Below are 17,864 nucleotides of genomic sequence, written 5' to 3' on the forward strand. Positions count from 1 at the left end.
GTATTATTATTATTTTTTTCTTTTTGCTGTTCAACTTGGTTGCTTCCCATTATCCAGGCTGATGCTTTTCTTGTTTTTTTCGAATTTGTGTGCGGTAGCTTTCTTCTGCACTCTGTGTGCATATGTGTGTGAGTATGAACTTGATTGTCTTGACCTTTGTAGTATATTGACACATCAATTGTATATAATGATCATTTTTTCTTCTTTTTAAAAAAAAGTTTCCTGTTTGCATATATGCATTTGGCTAATATGGTAGAACTTCAAGCACATTGTTGATTAGTAATGCTGATGGCAGAAGTTCTGCCATTTTCTTGATTATAAAAATGTTACCTTTTAGAAAATAGTTTATTCATTGGGAAGTTTCAAAAGTTTAGGCACCAAACTATATTTTTTATTCTAGAAGAGTGTAATCTATCACAACTTTTATTATTTTGTTTTCTTTGTTAACTTGATTATATTTGCTAAAAGGTTACCTCTATTATTCATCCCAGCACTTGGATGCATTATGTTCTTATTCTTAGTATTTTTAAATGCTTATTTAATTTTGAGGGAAAGAGTGTGTGTGCGCATGGGGGAGTGGCAGAGAGAGGGGGGACATAAGATCTGAAGTGGGCTCTGTGTTGACAACAGCAAACCTGACGCAAGGCTTGAACTCATGAACCGTGAGATCATGACCTGAGCCACAGTCGGATGCTCAGCCGACTGAGCCACCCAGGTGCCCCTCTTATTCTTAATTTTTGTTTTTCTCTTTCAACTTTGGTCATCTATCCTAAATGTTTATTTTTCTCTATCGACATTTATCCACCTTTCACAAGCACTAAGTGAGAATTTCTTTCTATTCTATTTTTTTTTTGTAAACTATCAAGACAATGGCAAACATCCTGTACTTTCATGGTTTCAGTTATCAGTTATAATCACATGAGGGTGACCACCAAGTCCATTAATCTATACCAGCTCCCTGTGCCATTTGGTCTATAAAACTTTCCAACTTTTTCAGGAGTAGAATTGATTCATCACTTACATAAACAACTGGTGCTCGTCACAACAAGTGCCCTCATCAATACCAATCACCTATTTAGCCCATCCCCCTGCCCAACTCCCCCCGACCCCCCCGCAACCCTCAGTAGTTTGTTCTCTGTAGTTATGAGTCTATTTTATGGTTTGCCTCTGTCTCTCTTTTTTTCTTTCCCCTATGTTTATCTGTTTTGTTTCTTTAATTCCATGTATGAGTGGAATCATATGTTATTTGTCTTTCTCTGATTTATTATACTATATGTTAACTAAATTTAAATAGCTTAAACAAAAATAGAGATAAAACTAATCTATGGGAAAAACTCCACAAACTTTTCAAATTTTGTTGGCCTATAGTAAAAGTGAGAGAAAAACCATGAAAATATATCATCTTACTTTGAGAACTCCCTTATGCCTACTCTACACTGGTGCATGGTATTAGTTTCATATTTTTCCAAATAAGTAATTTTACAACCATCGTAGACAAATAATGGAGCTCCCTTTTCCTGGAAGAATTTCTTCCCTTTATGTCAACCAGTTATTTCTTCCTTCTTATCTTGGATCTTTGGGTCCTTAAGCTATCTTCTCTCTTAAGAATGTCTTCTCAGGTACTCATCCTCTGTATTTCCTTTGGTGGCTTTCACTGGTATAAGGACAAAGTTCAGACCTTTCGTCTTGAATTTAGGTTTTTAACAGTGTTATCTAGATGGCCTAATTTTTTATACCCTGTCTATATTGCTCAAAAAAGGTTCCTTCATTCATTTCACACAAACTAGATTAAAATTTACTTTGTTTTCTTTTCCTTCCTAGTTTCTAAATCTTACTCAGAATTCCATCTTATACAAGGAACAGTTTTCGTTCTTAATTTTATCATTCTTTTTCTATTGTCTAAAAAGTTTTTGAAATTCAATTTTATGACTTCACCCAGCCACCTACCTCTATGTGCTTGTCTATCCATCTATCCATGCACCATCTGTTTGACCAATATTTATTGAGTGTTGACTAATTCAAGGCACATGCAGCTATGTGTAAGTAGTTATAAAAGATTATAAGGCAGATGTACTAAATATATATAGTCTCTTTCCTGGGGTCCAAATGTATATAGTAGAAAACTATAGACAAGCACTTGTTAAGTAGTGCATAGTGCTGTGATGGGGACAATACAAGAGGCCTTGCTAGGCACCCTGAAGGATCTGGGAAGTCTTCCTGGAGATTGTGAAGTTACCTAGGTGAAGGAATAGAGGGAACACAACATTGCAACTGTCATAGATAAAAAGAGAGAGTGCTGTGCTGTTAAGGATGTGGAAATAGTCCAGCAGAGTTAGAACTGAGAGAGATGAAACCAAAAAGTCCAAAAGGGACTATATTAGAAGGACCTTGGGTATCATGTTAAGTACAGTTGACCCTTGAGCAATATGGAGGTAGGAGCACTGACCCCCCCTCCCCCTTCATGTAGCTGAAAATCTGTATATAACTTTTGACTCCCCCAAAACTTAACTACTGATCCTTACTGTTGGGCAGAGCCTTAATGATAACATGCTTACTGTTGACGAAAGCCTTACTGATAACATGGTCTATTAGCATGTGTTTTGTATGTTTAATGTATTATATACTGTATTTGTATAATAAAGTAAACTAGGAAAAAGAAAATGTTATTAAAATTATAGGGAAGAGAAAACACATTTCAGTATTTATAGGAAAAGTCCATGTGTATGTGGACCTGTGTAGTTCAGCCGTGTTGTTCAAGGGTCAGCTGTAGTTTGTATTTTACTGTGAGAACAATAGGGAGCCATTGCAGTATTTTAACAAGGGAATGACAGTTTGCTGATTGCAGAATGCATTGGTAGAGGACAAGACTGAGCGCTAGAAGACCAGTCTATGCTGGTCACAGGATGATAACTTGATTAGGATAGTAGCTATGGAAGTGGAAACTAAGGGAAAATTTGAGAATTAAATAGTTGAGTCAGTAAAATGTGGCGATCGGTGGGATGTTGGCGTAGGAGGAGGGAGGAGTAAAAAATGAGCCTCAAGTCTTTGGCTTGAGGACCTGCGGTAGGTGGTGGTACCATTAGCAGAGACAGGGTACATTGGTGGTGAGATGACTTTTGGGGGAAGTTGGCAAGGCCATTGAAATATTAGAGATTAGCAAACTCATATGTTTATAGTTCAGATCTAAACCAAGCATGCAATAAGGCTGGAACTTCGAGTCTGATTCTCTGGAAGTTCACAGCCTTTCACAATACTGTGCTGTCTTCCATCTGAGCTGGCTGGGTTAGAGCGAAGGTGATGGCTTTGCAAGACCTTCCCGAGCATGCATCTCCCTTTCTTTTGACTTTTTCTTATTTAATCCATAGCTATGTTGCTTAGATTTATTTTGAATTTATGTTCTTTTTGCAGTGATAATGATCTTTACCAAATGTAATGTTTATATACTCCAGGTGTTCAGATCTTTGAGGAAGACTTTTTAGCAATGTTTTCTGTTCGTTATTGCAGCATCTGAAAAGTTGGAATTCTATGTTGGTTATTTAGTTTTTGTATAGTTTTGTGAAAAGTAGCGAAGATTGTCTCTGTATCTTCTCACAGTGTTTGTTTGAAGTGTTCTTATTTTTGTAGTGCCTAATAGAATGTTCCTTCCCTGTGGGCACTCAACAGATATTAACTGAGTTTTCAAAATGATTTTCGTGGAAAAAGAAAATATAAACTTTATTTAGGAGTTAGTGATGCCAGGGACCATTTTATTATTTTTTGAAAATAATATTAGTTTTTTATTACATGAAGTAAAAATTTTATTAATATTGTTAAAATCTTAGGGATATCATCTAAATCTCTCCTAGCACTACTACTCTAAAAAAAAGGCACAAGGAAATTTAGGATCCTAATCCAACAAAGCTTTCCTTTTTGTACTTATTTTATATGTTCCAAATATGACAAGCAGTGGAGTGTGACTTTATCTTGCTTTTAAAGCAGCTATTTGCTTATTTATTATTTTAGAGGGTGAGCAGAGGGGGAGAGGCAGGGAGGTGAGAAAGAAAGAGACAGAGAGAGAGAGAGGGAGAGAGAGAGAGAGATAGAGAGGGAGAATCTCAAGCAGATTCCATGCTCAGTGCAGAGCCTAACTGGGGACTCGATCCTGAGATCGTGACCTGAGCCAAAATCAGGAGTTGGACGCTCAACCAACTGAGCCACCCAGGTGCCCCAGAAGTTAGGTTTAAATAGGAATTTCGATAGCCCTGTGTCTCATTGACTAACCTGGGCTTTGTAGACACTTCCATTCTGTTCAAATGAAGGGGATGCTCCAGAGTAGTCATTGCCCAGAGTGTATTAGTTGGCTAGGGCTGCCATCATAAGATACCACAGACGGGGTGCCTTAAACAACAAACACATTTCTCTCAGTTCTGGAGACAGAAAGTGTAAGGTCAAGGTGCCAGCATGAGGCCTCTCATCCTGGCTTGCGGATGGATGGTCAGCTTCTCACTGTGTCCTTCCATGGCCTTTCCTTTGTGTTGTTGCAAAATGAGAGAGAGAAAGAGTGAGGGAGAGAGAGAGAGAGAGGAGAGAAAGATCAATCTCTGGTGCTTATTTCTCTTCCTATTAGGACACCAGTCTTAACGGGATTAGAGCTCCGCTCTTACGACCTCATTTAACCTTAATTACCTCCTTAAGGGCCCTCTTTCTCCAAATATAGTCACGTTGTGGAACTAGAACTTCAGCATATGAATTTGGGGGGACACAAGCAGTCTATAACACAGTGGTAATGGAGTGCAAGGAAATTTTGAAGTGTTTTGGCCTTTTGGGTTTTGTTCTAGCTAGGAGCTGAGTGTTCTGGGAGTAAAACATCATATTTTTTCCTAAGAGAGTAGAGTGATTGGTCATATTTTACATTTCATGGTATTTAACATGTTAAGTGTTTAATGTTGGGTAGGTTAGCATGGCTACAGCTAATCAACCTTGATTTTCCAAGCTGGAGCAGTCTGTCTTTTCAGTTGAAAAGCTGCCTAGTGTGTGTGCATGTGTGCATACATGTTAAGAGAGAGAGGGGCAGGATTGCCCTTGGTATGGTGCATGTTTCTCTAAGAGAAATCTTTAACTGTAGTCCTTTGTGAAAACTGATCTTATGGGAGCGGTGAGCTGTGAATTCACTTGTTGTGAGGCTTTCAATTTAAATGAGATTTCAATTGCCTCTTTAGAAAAATTATTTCTAGGGGCACCTGGGTGGCTCAGTCGGTTAAGCGACCGACTTTGGCTCAGGTCATGATCTCATGGTTCATGGGTTCGAGCCCCACATCGGGCTCTGTGCTGACAGCTCAGAGCCTGGAGCCTGCTTCTGATTCTGTGTCTCCCTCTCTCTCTGCCCCTCCCCTGCTCATGCTCTGTCTCTGTCGCAAAAATAAATAAAAACATTAAATAAAAAAAAATAAAAAAAAAAAAGAAAAATTATTTCTAGACAGTCCTGGAAAGTTTGAAAACCTATTTTGTTTCTTGTCCTCTAGTTATTTTGATAGGGCTATGGAAGAATGGCGACAGTTCCACTGTGACCTTAATGACCTCACACAGTGGCTAACAGAGGCTGAAGAGTTACTGGCTGAAACCTTTGCTCCCGATGGTGGCCTGGACGTGGAGAAAGCCAGGATGCACCAGCAGGTGAGTGCTTTCCATCCGAGGATACAGGTCTGCTCAGAAGGTGGCATATTTTTTTCAGTATGGGACACTTAAGACTGATTTGGAAAGTAAGGGCAAATCATGTTAACTTTTCAGGAGTACATAGTCAACCTGTAATTTTTGTCCCAGTTCTACTTTCCACTTTCAAAGGTCTAAGAAAAATTGGTATTTACAGTCTTTAATTAGGACTTTAAAAATTTAAATAAAAGATGCTCTTTAGTGGTTAATGTAAAACACAATTTTATTTTTAAAATTTTATATTCAAAACATTTGCTAATTTTGTACGTAAGGCTTTATCAAGGACAGAAAGATATCTGCATACCTCACCTCTGTTTTATGTGCTTAAACACTAGACATCTTGTTTTTCTTTGTATCATTGATAATTTTTGTACAAGTAAATTATTCTTGAGCTGTGTCAGGGCTGCTGCTCATATGAGTCGAATGCAGTCTTGGGAAATATAACACAATAGTTAAATCAGTTCTGTTGATAACGGGTCTTTAAAAATAATAGTCAAAAGCAAGCAGAATTTCAGTTTACCATTGTTAAAATATATTCTTTTATTAAATCTTTAAAATATACTTTATGTAGAAGGCTCATGAGAAGTTAGAAAGTGCTTTTTCTTTCATAAACATGTTAATGCATTTTTCTTATTTTATGGGTTATAGATAAGTGCTCACATTTGACTTTAAAATATCCTTTTTTAATTGCTTAAAAATTTACCGACTCGTGAAGCAGTGTGTCAATGAAATACACATTGACATTTACTTACATATGGTAGGACATAAGGGTATGTGGAGGTATACACACACACACACACACACACACACACACACACACACACATTGTATTTAGAAATGCTTTCAAGCACATATTTGAAGGAAGACAAACCATCTACTTTACTCAAACATAATTCATTATTGGTGTATAGAAATGCAACAGATTTCTGATGCTTGTGCTTTCAGTGTAAACAGCTGTTGCTTATTTTATGTTATTAGGCTATCCTCTTTCAGTGTATTTTGCTTGATGGCACTCATGAGAATGGGTTAGATTTCAAAATCGATTTCATTTCGCGTGTTCATTCAGATGTAAGTAAAGTGTTTTAAAATGCCTTTTTCATGAACATAAAATATTCTTCCAGGACTTTGTTTTTCTTAACACTTAAACTGATGCCATAGTACCTTTGTGGATTCACTGCATAGTTCAGTTGTGGAGTTAATCTTGAGTTATACTCTGTTACAGGAACTCGAAGAGGGAATCAGCAGCCACCAGCCCAGTTTTGCAGCCCTAAACAGAACTGGGGATGGGATTGTACAGAAACTCTCCCCCACAGATGGAAGCTTCTTGAAAGACAAGCTGGCAGGTTTAAACCAGCGCTGGAGTGTGATCTTTGCGGAAGTGAAGGACCGGCGGCCAAGGTGATGTAGCGGTGATAACTCAAGGGCACAGGGGTTAAGATATTTTGGCAGAGCCTTTTAAGATACAGTTAGATGAGTTCAAAATTCCTCTATTATCTGATATCACGATATGAGTTGTAGTGACATTTAAGACCTCTGCTGTGATGTTCTATATATATTTTTATTTAAGAGAGAGAGAGAGAGCATGAGTGACAGAGAGAGACAGGGGGAGAGAAAGAGAGAGAATCCTAAGCAGGCTCCATGCTCAGTGTTGAGGAACCCGATGTGGGTTTGATCCCACAATGCTGGGATTATGACCTGAGCCGAAATCAAGAGCCAGATGGTCAGCCAACTGAGCCACCCAGGCACCCCAGTGATGTTCTATATTTTTAGAATGTTGTCTCTTACTGTATTTTTAGGCTACCTGTAAAGTCTCACATTTCTACTCAGATGTGATATGTATGAAAAATATCTTTATTCCTCTCATTTCTGACATTTTATTATGATATGGCAACTGTGTGGAAGGAACTTGAACTAGGTCAGGAATACCTTGGACTTGCAGACTGAAGATCTGGGTTCAGGGTCAGACATTTCACTCACTCACTTCCTGACGGGGCCTTGGGGTCTTCCTCTGAAATCCCTCTTACTTGGTTGTTCTTAATGTCTAAGGGTGTGTTACATCCACATATGCTGGTGCTTTGTAAATAGTATAGTTCCTCATTTGCATAATATAATAAATACAATGAATTACTGTCTGATTTGTGTCAGATTATGTTACAATGTCCCAGATTTTATTAGTGTGTCTTCGGATTGCAAAAATGCTTGATTACCAGTGAATATAATACTCAACATTACAAATTATTTTATATATTGCTTTAAAATTATTTGAAGTTATTTTTGAGACGCTCAAGATTTAATGGATGATTTCTACTTTGCTTAATACATTTCACCCCATTGATGATCTTCTTTTTAGGTTGATGGTAGTTTTGAATTGAAAAGCCCCCAATTTTTTTTTTTTCTAATTTTAATTTTGTAGGTGATATATTAGTGAGAAGCTATTGTTTTGTTATGGACCAATCTAATATTTTATCAAGTCCAGTTTTATAGTGTAAAATAGAACATAAAATATGGAGCTATGACTATTTGGCCCATGGCTGCTTTTTATAAAATAACATCATGTATTGTTTTGTGTGTTTCGGTCAGAGGCAAATAATGGTTTTTGCCTTTGGGTTGAGAGATTGCCATGTGGTAGAGACCACGTTTGGCACCTGGCATACATTGTTTCATTTTATCTTCTCAACTCTCTTCTGAGGGGACTCTTAGGCTCATTGTATAGCTTTTGAAATTGAGGCTGAGAGGGGAGAGGTTAAGTAATTTGTCTAGGTCTCACAGAAAGTTGGTGATAGCACGAACTTATGCTTTCACATACCGTGCGTGAACAAATCCCGGAAGACCACAGCTCTCTGGCCAAGTTTCCTCCTCTGTAAATAAGAGCTGTGATAACTTCTCAGAGGAGTGTTATGAGGATTAAATGAGACAGTGTTTGTGAAAAGGATATGGCAAACTGTTCATAGTAAACACTCAAAATATCTAGTTTTTACAATAGTAAGTGAAATGAAAACTTATTCTCTAAGCATGTTATTGCTGAATTTTGGCAGTAATTGATTGATTGATTTGATCAATATCTTTTGAACCCCTAAGGAACTCAGAGATTAGGATGAAGAAAATATTCAAAAGGACAAGTGATATGGTATGATTGAAAAACATGTTGTTAAGGAGATACTGTGTTGTCACAGAGGCAGCAGTGATGGGGCATGGAATTATTTTTTTTTCATGTTTTTATTTAAATTATGGTCAGTTAATATACTGTGTAATATCAGTTTCAGGTGTAGAATCTATTGATTCATCACTTACATGCAACACCCAGTGCTCATCACAGCAAGTGCACTCCTTAATGCCCATCACCCACTTAGCCCCCCCAAACCCTTTCCACGACCCTCAGTTTGCTCCCTATAGTTAAGACTCTGTTTTTTAGGTTGTCTGTCTCTTTTTTCTTTTTTCTCCTATGTTCATCTTTTTTATTTCTTAAATACCACATATGAGTGAAATCATATGGTATTTGTCTTTCTCTGACTTATTCTGCTTAGCATAATACTCTCTAGCTCTATCCATGTCCTTGCAAATGGAAAGATTTCATTCTTTTTGATGGCTAAGTAATATTCCACTGTGTGTGTGTGTGTGTGTGTGTGTGTGTGTGTGTGTATCTATATACCACATCTTCTTTACCCATTCATCAGTTGATGGACATCTGGGCTCTTTCCACAGCTTTGCTACTGTTGATAATGCAGCTATAAACACTGGGGTGCATTGTACCCCTTTGAATCTGTGTTTTTTGTATCCTTTTGGGTAAATAACTAATAGTGCAAATGCTGGATTGTAGCATAGTTCTATTTTTAGTTTCTTGAGGAACCTCCATACTGTTCTCCAGAGTGGCTATACCAGTTTGCATTCCCACTAAGAGTGCAAGGGGGCTCCCTTCCCCGTGCCCCCCACCCCCAACTCCTTGCCAACACCTGTTGTTTATTGTGTTGTTAAGCCATTTTGATATCTCATCATGGTTTTATTTATATTTCCCTGGTAATGAGTGATGTTGAGCATCTTTTCATGTGTCTATTAGCTATCTGGATGTCTTCTTTGGAAAAGTGTCTATTATATCTAATACCTGTTTCTTAACTGGGTTGTTTGTTTAGTTTGATAAATTTTCTATAGATTTTGAATACTAACCCTTTATCAGATATGTCATTAGCAAATATCTTCTCCCATTCTGTAGGCTGCCTTTTAGTTTTGTTGATTGTTTCCTTCACTGTGCAGAAGCTTTTTATCTTGATGAAGTCCCAATGTTCATTTTTGCTTTTGTTTCCCTCGCCTCAGGAGACGTGTCTAGTAAGATTTTTCTGACTGGGGTCCAAGAGGTTGCTTCCTGTATTCTCCTCTTGTATTTTGGTGGTTTCCTGTCTCACATTTAGATCTTTCATCCATTTGGAATTTACTTTTGTGTATTGTGTAAGAAAGTGGTCCAGTTTCATTCTTCTGCATCTTGGCCTCCAGTTTTCCCAACACCATTTGTTGAAGAGACTGCCTTTATTCCATTGGATATTCTTTTCTGCTTTGTCGAAGATTAGTTGACTGTGTTGTTGTGGGTCCATTTCTGGGTTTTCTGTTCTGTGCCACTGATCTACATGTCTGTTTTTGTGATGGTGCCATACTGTCTTAATGACTACAGCTTTGTGATGTAACTTGAAGTCTGAAATCGTGATGCCTCTAGCTTTTCTTTTCTTTTTCAGGATTGCTTTGGCTTTTCGGGGTCTTTTGTGGTTCCATACAAATTTTGGGATTGTTTGTTGTAGTTCTGCAGAAAATGCTGGTGGTATTTTGATAGGAATTGCATTAAATGTGTAGATTGCTTTGGGTGGTATAGATATTTTAACAATGTTTGCTCTTCTGATCCATGAGAATGGAATGTGTTTCCACTTCTTTGTGTCCTCTTTAGTTTCTTTCATAAGTGTTTTATAGTTTTCCAAGTACAGATCTTCTACCTCTTTGGTTAGGTTTACTCCTAGGTATCTTGTTTGTGGTGCAACCACAAACGGTGTTGAATCCTTGATTTCCCTTTCTGCTGCTTCACTATTGGTGTATAGGAATGCAACAGATTTCTGTATGTTGATTTTATATCCTGTGACTTTACTGAATTCGTGTGTCAGTTCTAGCAATTTTTTGGTGGAGTCTTTTGGGTTTTCTATATAGAGTATTGTATTGTCTGCAAATAATGAAAGTTTGACTTCCCCCTTGCTGATTTGGATGCCTTGTATTTCCTTTTGTTGTATGATTGCGGAGGCTAAGATTTCCGGTACTATGTTAATAGTAATGGTGAGAGTGGACATCCTTGTCTTGTCCCTGAGGGTAGGGGAAAGGCTCTCAGTTTCTCCCCATTGAGGATGATATTAGCTGTGGGTTTTTTGTATCTGGCTTTATGATTTTGAGATATGTTTCCTTTATCCCTACCTTGTTGAGGCTTTTTATCAAGAATGGATGTTGTGCTTGGTCAAATGCTTTTTCTGTATCTATTGACAGGATCACATAGTTCTTAGAATCCTTTCTTTTATTAATGTGATGTATCATGTTGATTGATTTGTGAATATTGGAGCACCCTTGCAGCCCAGGAATAAATCCCACTTGATCATGGTGGGTGATTCTTTTAATGTACTGTTGGATTTGATTTGCTAGTATTTTGTTGAGAATTTTTGTGTCTAAGTTCATCAGTTCTCTTTTGGCCTATAGTTCTCTTTTTCAGTGAGGTCTTTTTGGGACATGGAATTTAGGCATCAGAGGAGAAGTATCTTGAACTGAGGTTTGAAGCATTTGTAACAACTCCCCATAAATTTATCCGAGAGAGAGGCTTCTAGGGAAAAGAAGTTGAGCAGGCAAAGGGGGAACGGCATGAAATAGCATGACCAGGTGAGAGATTTGTAAAGTTACAGGACAAGGAGGATTCAGGGGACCGGGGGTGGGATTAGAAGCTGAGGTCCCATAGGGTTTTGTGTGCCGTGCTAATGAGTTTTCATGGAGAGTCCTTCTAGCTTGCAAATCATCTAGCTCCCAGGCCTTCTTAAGGCAAAAGATGTATTTGCTGGCATGGTATTAACAATGCTAGCAGAAATTCTGCTAAAGATTTTCAAATGGATCTCTGTGGAATGTGGTAATTATTCCTCCTGGAACTAACAAGGTGAAGCTAATACATATTTTACTCATTTTGGGGAAGAGATAAGAATAATGAATCTCTTCTGCAACATCTTATATTTTAACTAAAGCAATATTTATTTTCATAAATTCATGTTTGACTTCATTCCAGGTTGTAACTTATCTTAAATTGGGGCCACCTTGCAATTTTAGGAGCTTGTGTGTGTACTGGTATCAGAGTCATTGAGGAATAGCACACAGTTTAATTTGTTTTTGTATTGCGTGCTTGTAGTTACATATTTGTACAGTTTGTCAACTTATGCTGTTATTCCTTAATGAGCAATTGTTATCTGTTTAAACATAAATCTATAACTTGTTTTTACTCTTAGTGATAACATTTAAAGGGTAGATTATATTTAGCTAGTTTGAGGATGAAAATTTTGTGACTCAAATATGTTATTGAAATTGCTTGATGTTAGTTTCCTTCATAGAAACTATATCCTTCATAGATATATTTTCAAAATACTGAGTTAGTCATGATTATGAAACATTGGAAATATAAATTCCAACTCTCTCTCTCTCTCTCTTTTTTTTTTTTAGTTTTAGCTAGCCAGCATATAGTGCAACATTGGTTTCAGGAGTAGAATTCGGTGATTCATCACTTATATACAACACCCAGTGCTCATCTTGACAAGTGCCCTCTTTAATCCCCATCACCCATCTAGACCATCTCCTACCCACCTCCCTCTGTTAACCCTCAGTTTGTTCTCCATTGTTAAGTCTCTTGCAGTTTGTTTTTTTTCTGCTCCTCTCCCTGCCCCCCCCGATATTTTCATCTATCTTTTTTATTAAATTCTATGAGTGAAATCATATTTGTCTTTTTCTAATTGACTTATTTTGCTTAGTGTAATACATTCTAGCTCCATCTGTGTTGTTGCAAATGGCAAGATTTCATTCTTTTTGATGGCTGAATAATATTTCAGTGTGTGTGTGTGTGTGTGTGTATGTATGTGTATGTATATATATATGAATGTGTTTCCATGTACATGTACATCCATGTATACACACACACACACACACACACACGACATCATCTTTATCCATTCATCAGTTGGTGGACATCTGGGCTCTTTCCACAGCTTTGCTATTGTTGATAATGCTGCTATAAACATCAGGGTGCATGTACCCTTTGAATTTGTATTTTTGTATCCTTTGGGTAAATACCTAATATGCAAATGCTGAATTGTATTGGTAGATCTGTTTTTAGTTTTTTGAGGAACCTCCATACTGTTCTTCAGAGTGCACCAGTTTGCATTTCCACCAACAGTGCAGGAGGACTCCCCTTTTTCCACGTCTTTGCCAACACCTGTTTATTGTATTGTTAATTTTAGCCATTCTTCCAGGGGTGGTGTGGTATCTCATTGTGGTTTTGATTTGTATTTCCCTGATGATGAGTGATGTTGAGCATCTTTTTATGTGTCTGTTAGCCATCTGGATGTTTTCTTTGGAAAAGTGTCTATTCATGTCTTCTGCCCATTTCTTAACTGGATTATTTGCTTTTTGGGTGTTTAGTTTGATAAGTTTTTTGTAGATTTTTAATACTAACCCTTTATCAGATATGTTGTTAGCAAATATCTTCTCCCACTCTGTAGGCTGCCTTTTAATTTTGTTCATTGTTTCCTTCTCTGTGCAGAAGCTTTTTATCTTGATGAAGTCCCAATGTTCATTTTTGCTTTTGTTTCCCTTGCCTCTGGTGACATGTCTGATAAGAAGTTTCTCTGGCCGAGATCAAAGAGATTGCTGCCTATTTTCTCCTGTAGGATTTTTTAGTTTCCTATCTTACATTTAGACCTTTCATCCATTTTGAATTTATTTTTGCATATCATATAATAAGGTGGTCCAGTTTCATTCTTCTGCATCTCGCCCTCCAGTTTTCCCAACACCATTTGTTGACGAGACTGTCTTCATTCTTTTCTACTTTGTTGAAGATTAGCTGACCATATAGTTGTGGGTCCATTTCTGGGTTTTCTGTTCTGTGCCACTGATCTACATGTCTGTTTTTGTGCTGGTGCCATACTGTCTTGATGAATACAGCTTTGTGATGTAACTTGAAGTCTGGAATCGTGATGCCTGTAGTTTTGCTTTTCTTTTTCAGGATTGCTTTGGCTATTCAGGGTCTTTTGTGGTTCCGTACAAATTTTGGGATTGTTTGTTGTAGTTCTGCAGAAAATGCTGGTGGTATTTTGATAGGAATTGCATTAAATGTGTAGATTGCTTTGGGTGGTATAGACATTTTAGCACTGTTTTTTTCTTCCAATCCATGAGCATGGAATGTGTTTCCATTTCTTTGTGTCCTCTTTGGTTTCTTTTGTGTTTTATAGTTTCCAAATACAGATCTTCTACCTCTTTGGTTAGGTTTACTCCTAGATATCTTACTGTTTTTGGTGCAACTGTAAATGGAATCAATTCCTTGATTTCTTTTTCTGTTGCTTTGTTATTGGTGTATAGGGATGCAACAGATTTCTGCATGTTGATTTTATATCCTGTGACTTTGCTGAATACATCATGTATGAATTCTAGCAATTTTTTGATGGAGTCGTTTGGGCTTCCTATATAGAATATCATGTTGTCTGCAAATAGTGAAAGCTTGACTTCCCCCTTGCTGATTTGGATGCCGTGGTCTAATCGCTGAGGCTGAGACTTCCAGTACTATGTTAAATAGTAATGGTGAGAGAGGACATCCTTGTCTTGTCCCTGAGGGTAGGGGAAAGGCTCTCAGTTTTTCGCCATTGAGGATGATACTAGCTATGGGTCTTTCAAATATGGCTTTATGATATCGGGTGTGTTCCCTGTCTCTGGACTTTGTTGAGGCTTTCTATCAAGAATGGATGTTGTACTTTGTCAAATGCTTTTTCTGCATCTATTGACAGGATCTATGGTTCTTATCATTTCTTTTATTGTGATATATCATGTTTATTGATTGGGAATATTGGCCTACCCTTGCAGCCCAGGAATAAATCACACTCGATCCTGGTGAATAATAATCTTTTAATGTTGTTGAATTCGTTTTGCTAGTGTTTTGTTGAGAATTTTTCCATCCATCTTCATCAGGGGTATCGGCCTGTAATTCTCCTTATTAGTGGGGTCTTTGTCTGGTTTTGGAATCATGGTAAAGCTGGCTTCATAGAATGAGCTTGGAAGTTTTCCTTTCATTTTTTAATCTTTTGGAACAGTTTGGGAATAGGTATTAACTCTTCTTTAAATGTCTGGCAGAATTTCTCTGGGAAGCCATCTGGCCCGGGACTCTTGTTTGTTGGGAGGTTTTTGATTACTGATTCAATTTCTTGCTGGCTGTGGGTCTGTTGAAATTTTTTATTTCTTCCTATTTCAGTTTTGGTTGTTTGTGGGTTTCTAGGAATCTGTCTTTTTCTTCCAGATTGCCCAGTTTGTTGGCATATAATCTTTCATAGTATTCTTTTATAATTGTTTGTATTTCCATGGTGTTGGTTGTGATCTTTCCTCTTTCATTTGTAATTTTATCTCTTTGGGTCCTTTCTCTTTTCTTTTTGAGAAGTCTGGCAAGGAGTTGATCAATTTTAGTTAATTCTTTCACAGAACCAGTTCTTAGTTTTGTTGATCTGTTCTCCTGTTTTGTTTTTGTTGTTGTTGTTTCTATATCATTTAGTTTTGCTCTAATCTTTATTATTTCTCTTCTTCTGCTGGCTTTAGGCTTTCTTTGCTGTTCCTTTTCTAGCTCCATTATGTGTAAGGTTAGGTCATGTATTTGCAACCTTTCTTGCTTCTTGAGATAGGCCTGAATTGCAATATATTTCCCTCTTAGGACTGCCTTTCCTGCATCCTAAAGGTTTTGGACTGTCATGTTTTCATTTTCATTTCTTCCATGTATTGTTTTATTCTTTAATATTCTGGTTAACCCATTCATTCTTTAGTGGGATGTTCTTTAACCTCCATGCCTTTGAGGACTTCCAAATTTTTCTTGTGGTTGAATTCAAGTTTCATAGCATTGTGATCTGAAAATATGCATGGTATGATCTCAGTCTTTTTGTACCTGTTGAGAGCTGATTTGTGACCCAGTATGTGATCTGTTCTGGAGAATGTTCCATGTGTACTCGAAAAGAATGTGTATTCTGCTGCTTTCTAAGTCTTTTCTTTTAATACAAGGTTTATAATAGTAGTTGAGTGTTTATAAAGCTGTTATTTAAGTTAATTACTCTTTGATAAAGAGGGTAAATTACCTGTCTTGGTATTGTCAGTCTTTAACAATTAATACTATTGTTTGATTGATTTATTTTAATTTCTAAGCAGTGTTCTTTCCTGATGGATGCTTAAAAATGAAAACTTGTGATTATGTAGTGATTATCATTAGATTTTAAACATTAAAAGACTCTTTCAAATATTACCGACTCTGTTAAATATGCAAGTACTTATTTAGCATTGGATTAGATTTATATAGTGTATCATATGTTAGTTTTTTTGTGATTAAAAAGAAAAAGTCATAGCCATAAAAAAGTAAATTTTTATTAGGGATAACAAAATGCAATTCATTTAAAAAATTGCATTTAACTTTTAAACTGGCAGCTAATAGCCACAACTATAAAAATAATGATACCACCACCAAGCTGTAAATAGCTTCCAAACCCTCTCTGAAAAATACATAATCTTGTCATCATGAGTTCTAGTCATATTCTCATCTTCTGACAGATGGTTTATATACTTATAAATGTTATTCTTACAACATTTAAAAGATCTAATTAAGGCAGTTCCTTTTTTATATTCATATGACTATTTGTTTCCTTATATCCTTTAAAACTTTTGCTTTGTTTTTTCTAGCTCTCTTTTTATAACTTGGTGCTATATTCAAATATAATACTTATTTTAACAAACTAACCAAATTTCCATTTTTTCTTGTCTTTCCTAATACTTGTAAAAACTTTCCATTCTCAGTGTCTTGCCTTCTTATTCTTTCTTTCCTATGAATAGAGTAATAGTTGCCACCTAATGTGAATACTATGTCATATAATGATGACTTTCTATCTCCATGGACTACTCAAAGAGAATTATGTGTTTTTTCTTATTTTTTGAGGTAAAGACACTTTTCTTTCTTTTTTTAAACCTCCATTATGTTGTACAGTGGTCTCTAGCTTTAAAAAAAACTTTTGTATTAAATTTCTGTAGACTTTTTCATGTGAAAGAAGAAAATGTTTAGTTTCAATGTTTTTGAGTTTAATGAAGGAAAAATGTTTATTATCATACTGTCAAAGAATCTTTGGTATTGGACAATGTACATATCACTATTGACACTCATTTAAAAATATATATTAATTTTTAGGAACATTTTTGTGTGTGGTATATTTAGTCAGGATATCCAAAGCAAATATATACTGTTCTAATTGGATAATTTTTGTCAATGTTTTTCAATAATGTATTCTTTTAGGCTAAAAGGAGTGAGTAAGCAGGTGATGGAATATAGAAAAAGACTAGATGATATGATCTGTTGGTTATCAACGACTGAGAGTGCTGTGCAAAAGAGATCAACTACTGAGCTGGAAGAAAACCTGCAAGAATTAACAGTAAGTGGTTTATTTGTCTCTATATTTGCCAATGCTTTTTGGTGCATGAACATTTATGCTAAAAATAAGAGGTTGCATGACTGAAGAAGAAAAGGGGAAGAAACTTTGTTCTTTGTGGTAAATGTGGTGAACTTTAGAGGAATTTTTTTTAAGAGCAGCTATAATTTTGTTCTTGCAGAGGTAAGGTTTCACTCATAGAAAAGTGACAGATCATGTGGTCTCAGTATTAGACCAAAGATTTTTAGGGTATTTTAAACAGACTTCAACATTTTGGAATACAATAATACTGTAAAGTATGGTTCTTTGCTGTTAGATTTAGAAGATAGTTACTGATAACTATCTTTAAAACTGAGTTTTTTAAGAAAATTCTAAATGACTTAGGAGCAACTCATCACAGCTTACTATATAGGCTTCTCATCATGATTGTATTAATCAAATGTCCTTTGTTGATCCACAACTAACAAGAATTTT

At 36.5% G+C, this 17,864-nt stretch overlaps 1 protein-coding gene across 4 annotated transcripts in view; it reads left to right on the plus strand.

Moving 5' to 3' along the window:
* Window positions 1-17,864, plus strand: part of UTRN (utrophin) — a 408,075-nt gene that overhangs the window by 189,160 nt on the left and 201,051 nt on the right. For all 4 annotated transcript variants that reach the window (XM_049653027.1, XM_049653026.1, XM_049653028.1 and 1 more), the window contains exons 41-43: window positions 5,502-5,652; window positions 6,911-7,086; window positions 17,258-17,393. In XM_049653027.1, coding sequence (XP_049508984.1) covers window positions 5,502-5,652; window positions 6,911-7,086; window positions 17,258-17,393 — 463 coding nt within the window. The remainder of the gene's footprint in view (window positions 1-5,501; window positions 5,653-6,910; window positions 7,087-17,257; window positions 17,394-17,864) is intronic.

Source organism: Panthera uncia (genome assembly GCF_023721935.1).
Source record: "Panthera uncia isolate 11264 chromosome B2 unlocalized genomic scaffold, Puncia_PCG_1.0 HiC_scaffold_24, whole genome shotgun sequence".
Lineage (NCBI taxonomy): Eukaryota > Metazoa > Chordata > Mammalia > Carnivora > Felidae > Panthera > Panthera uncia.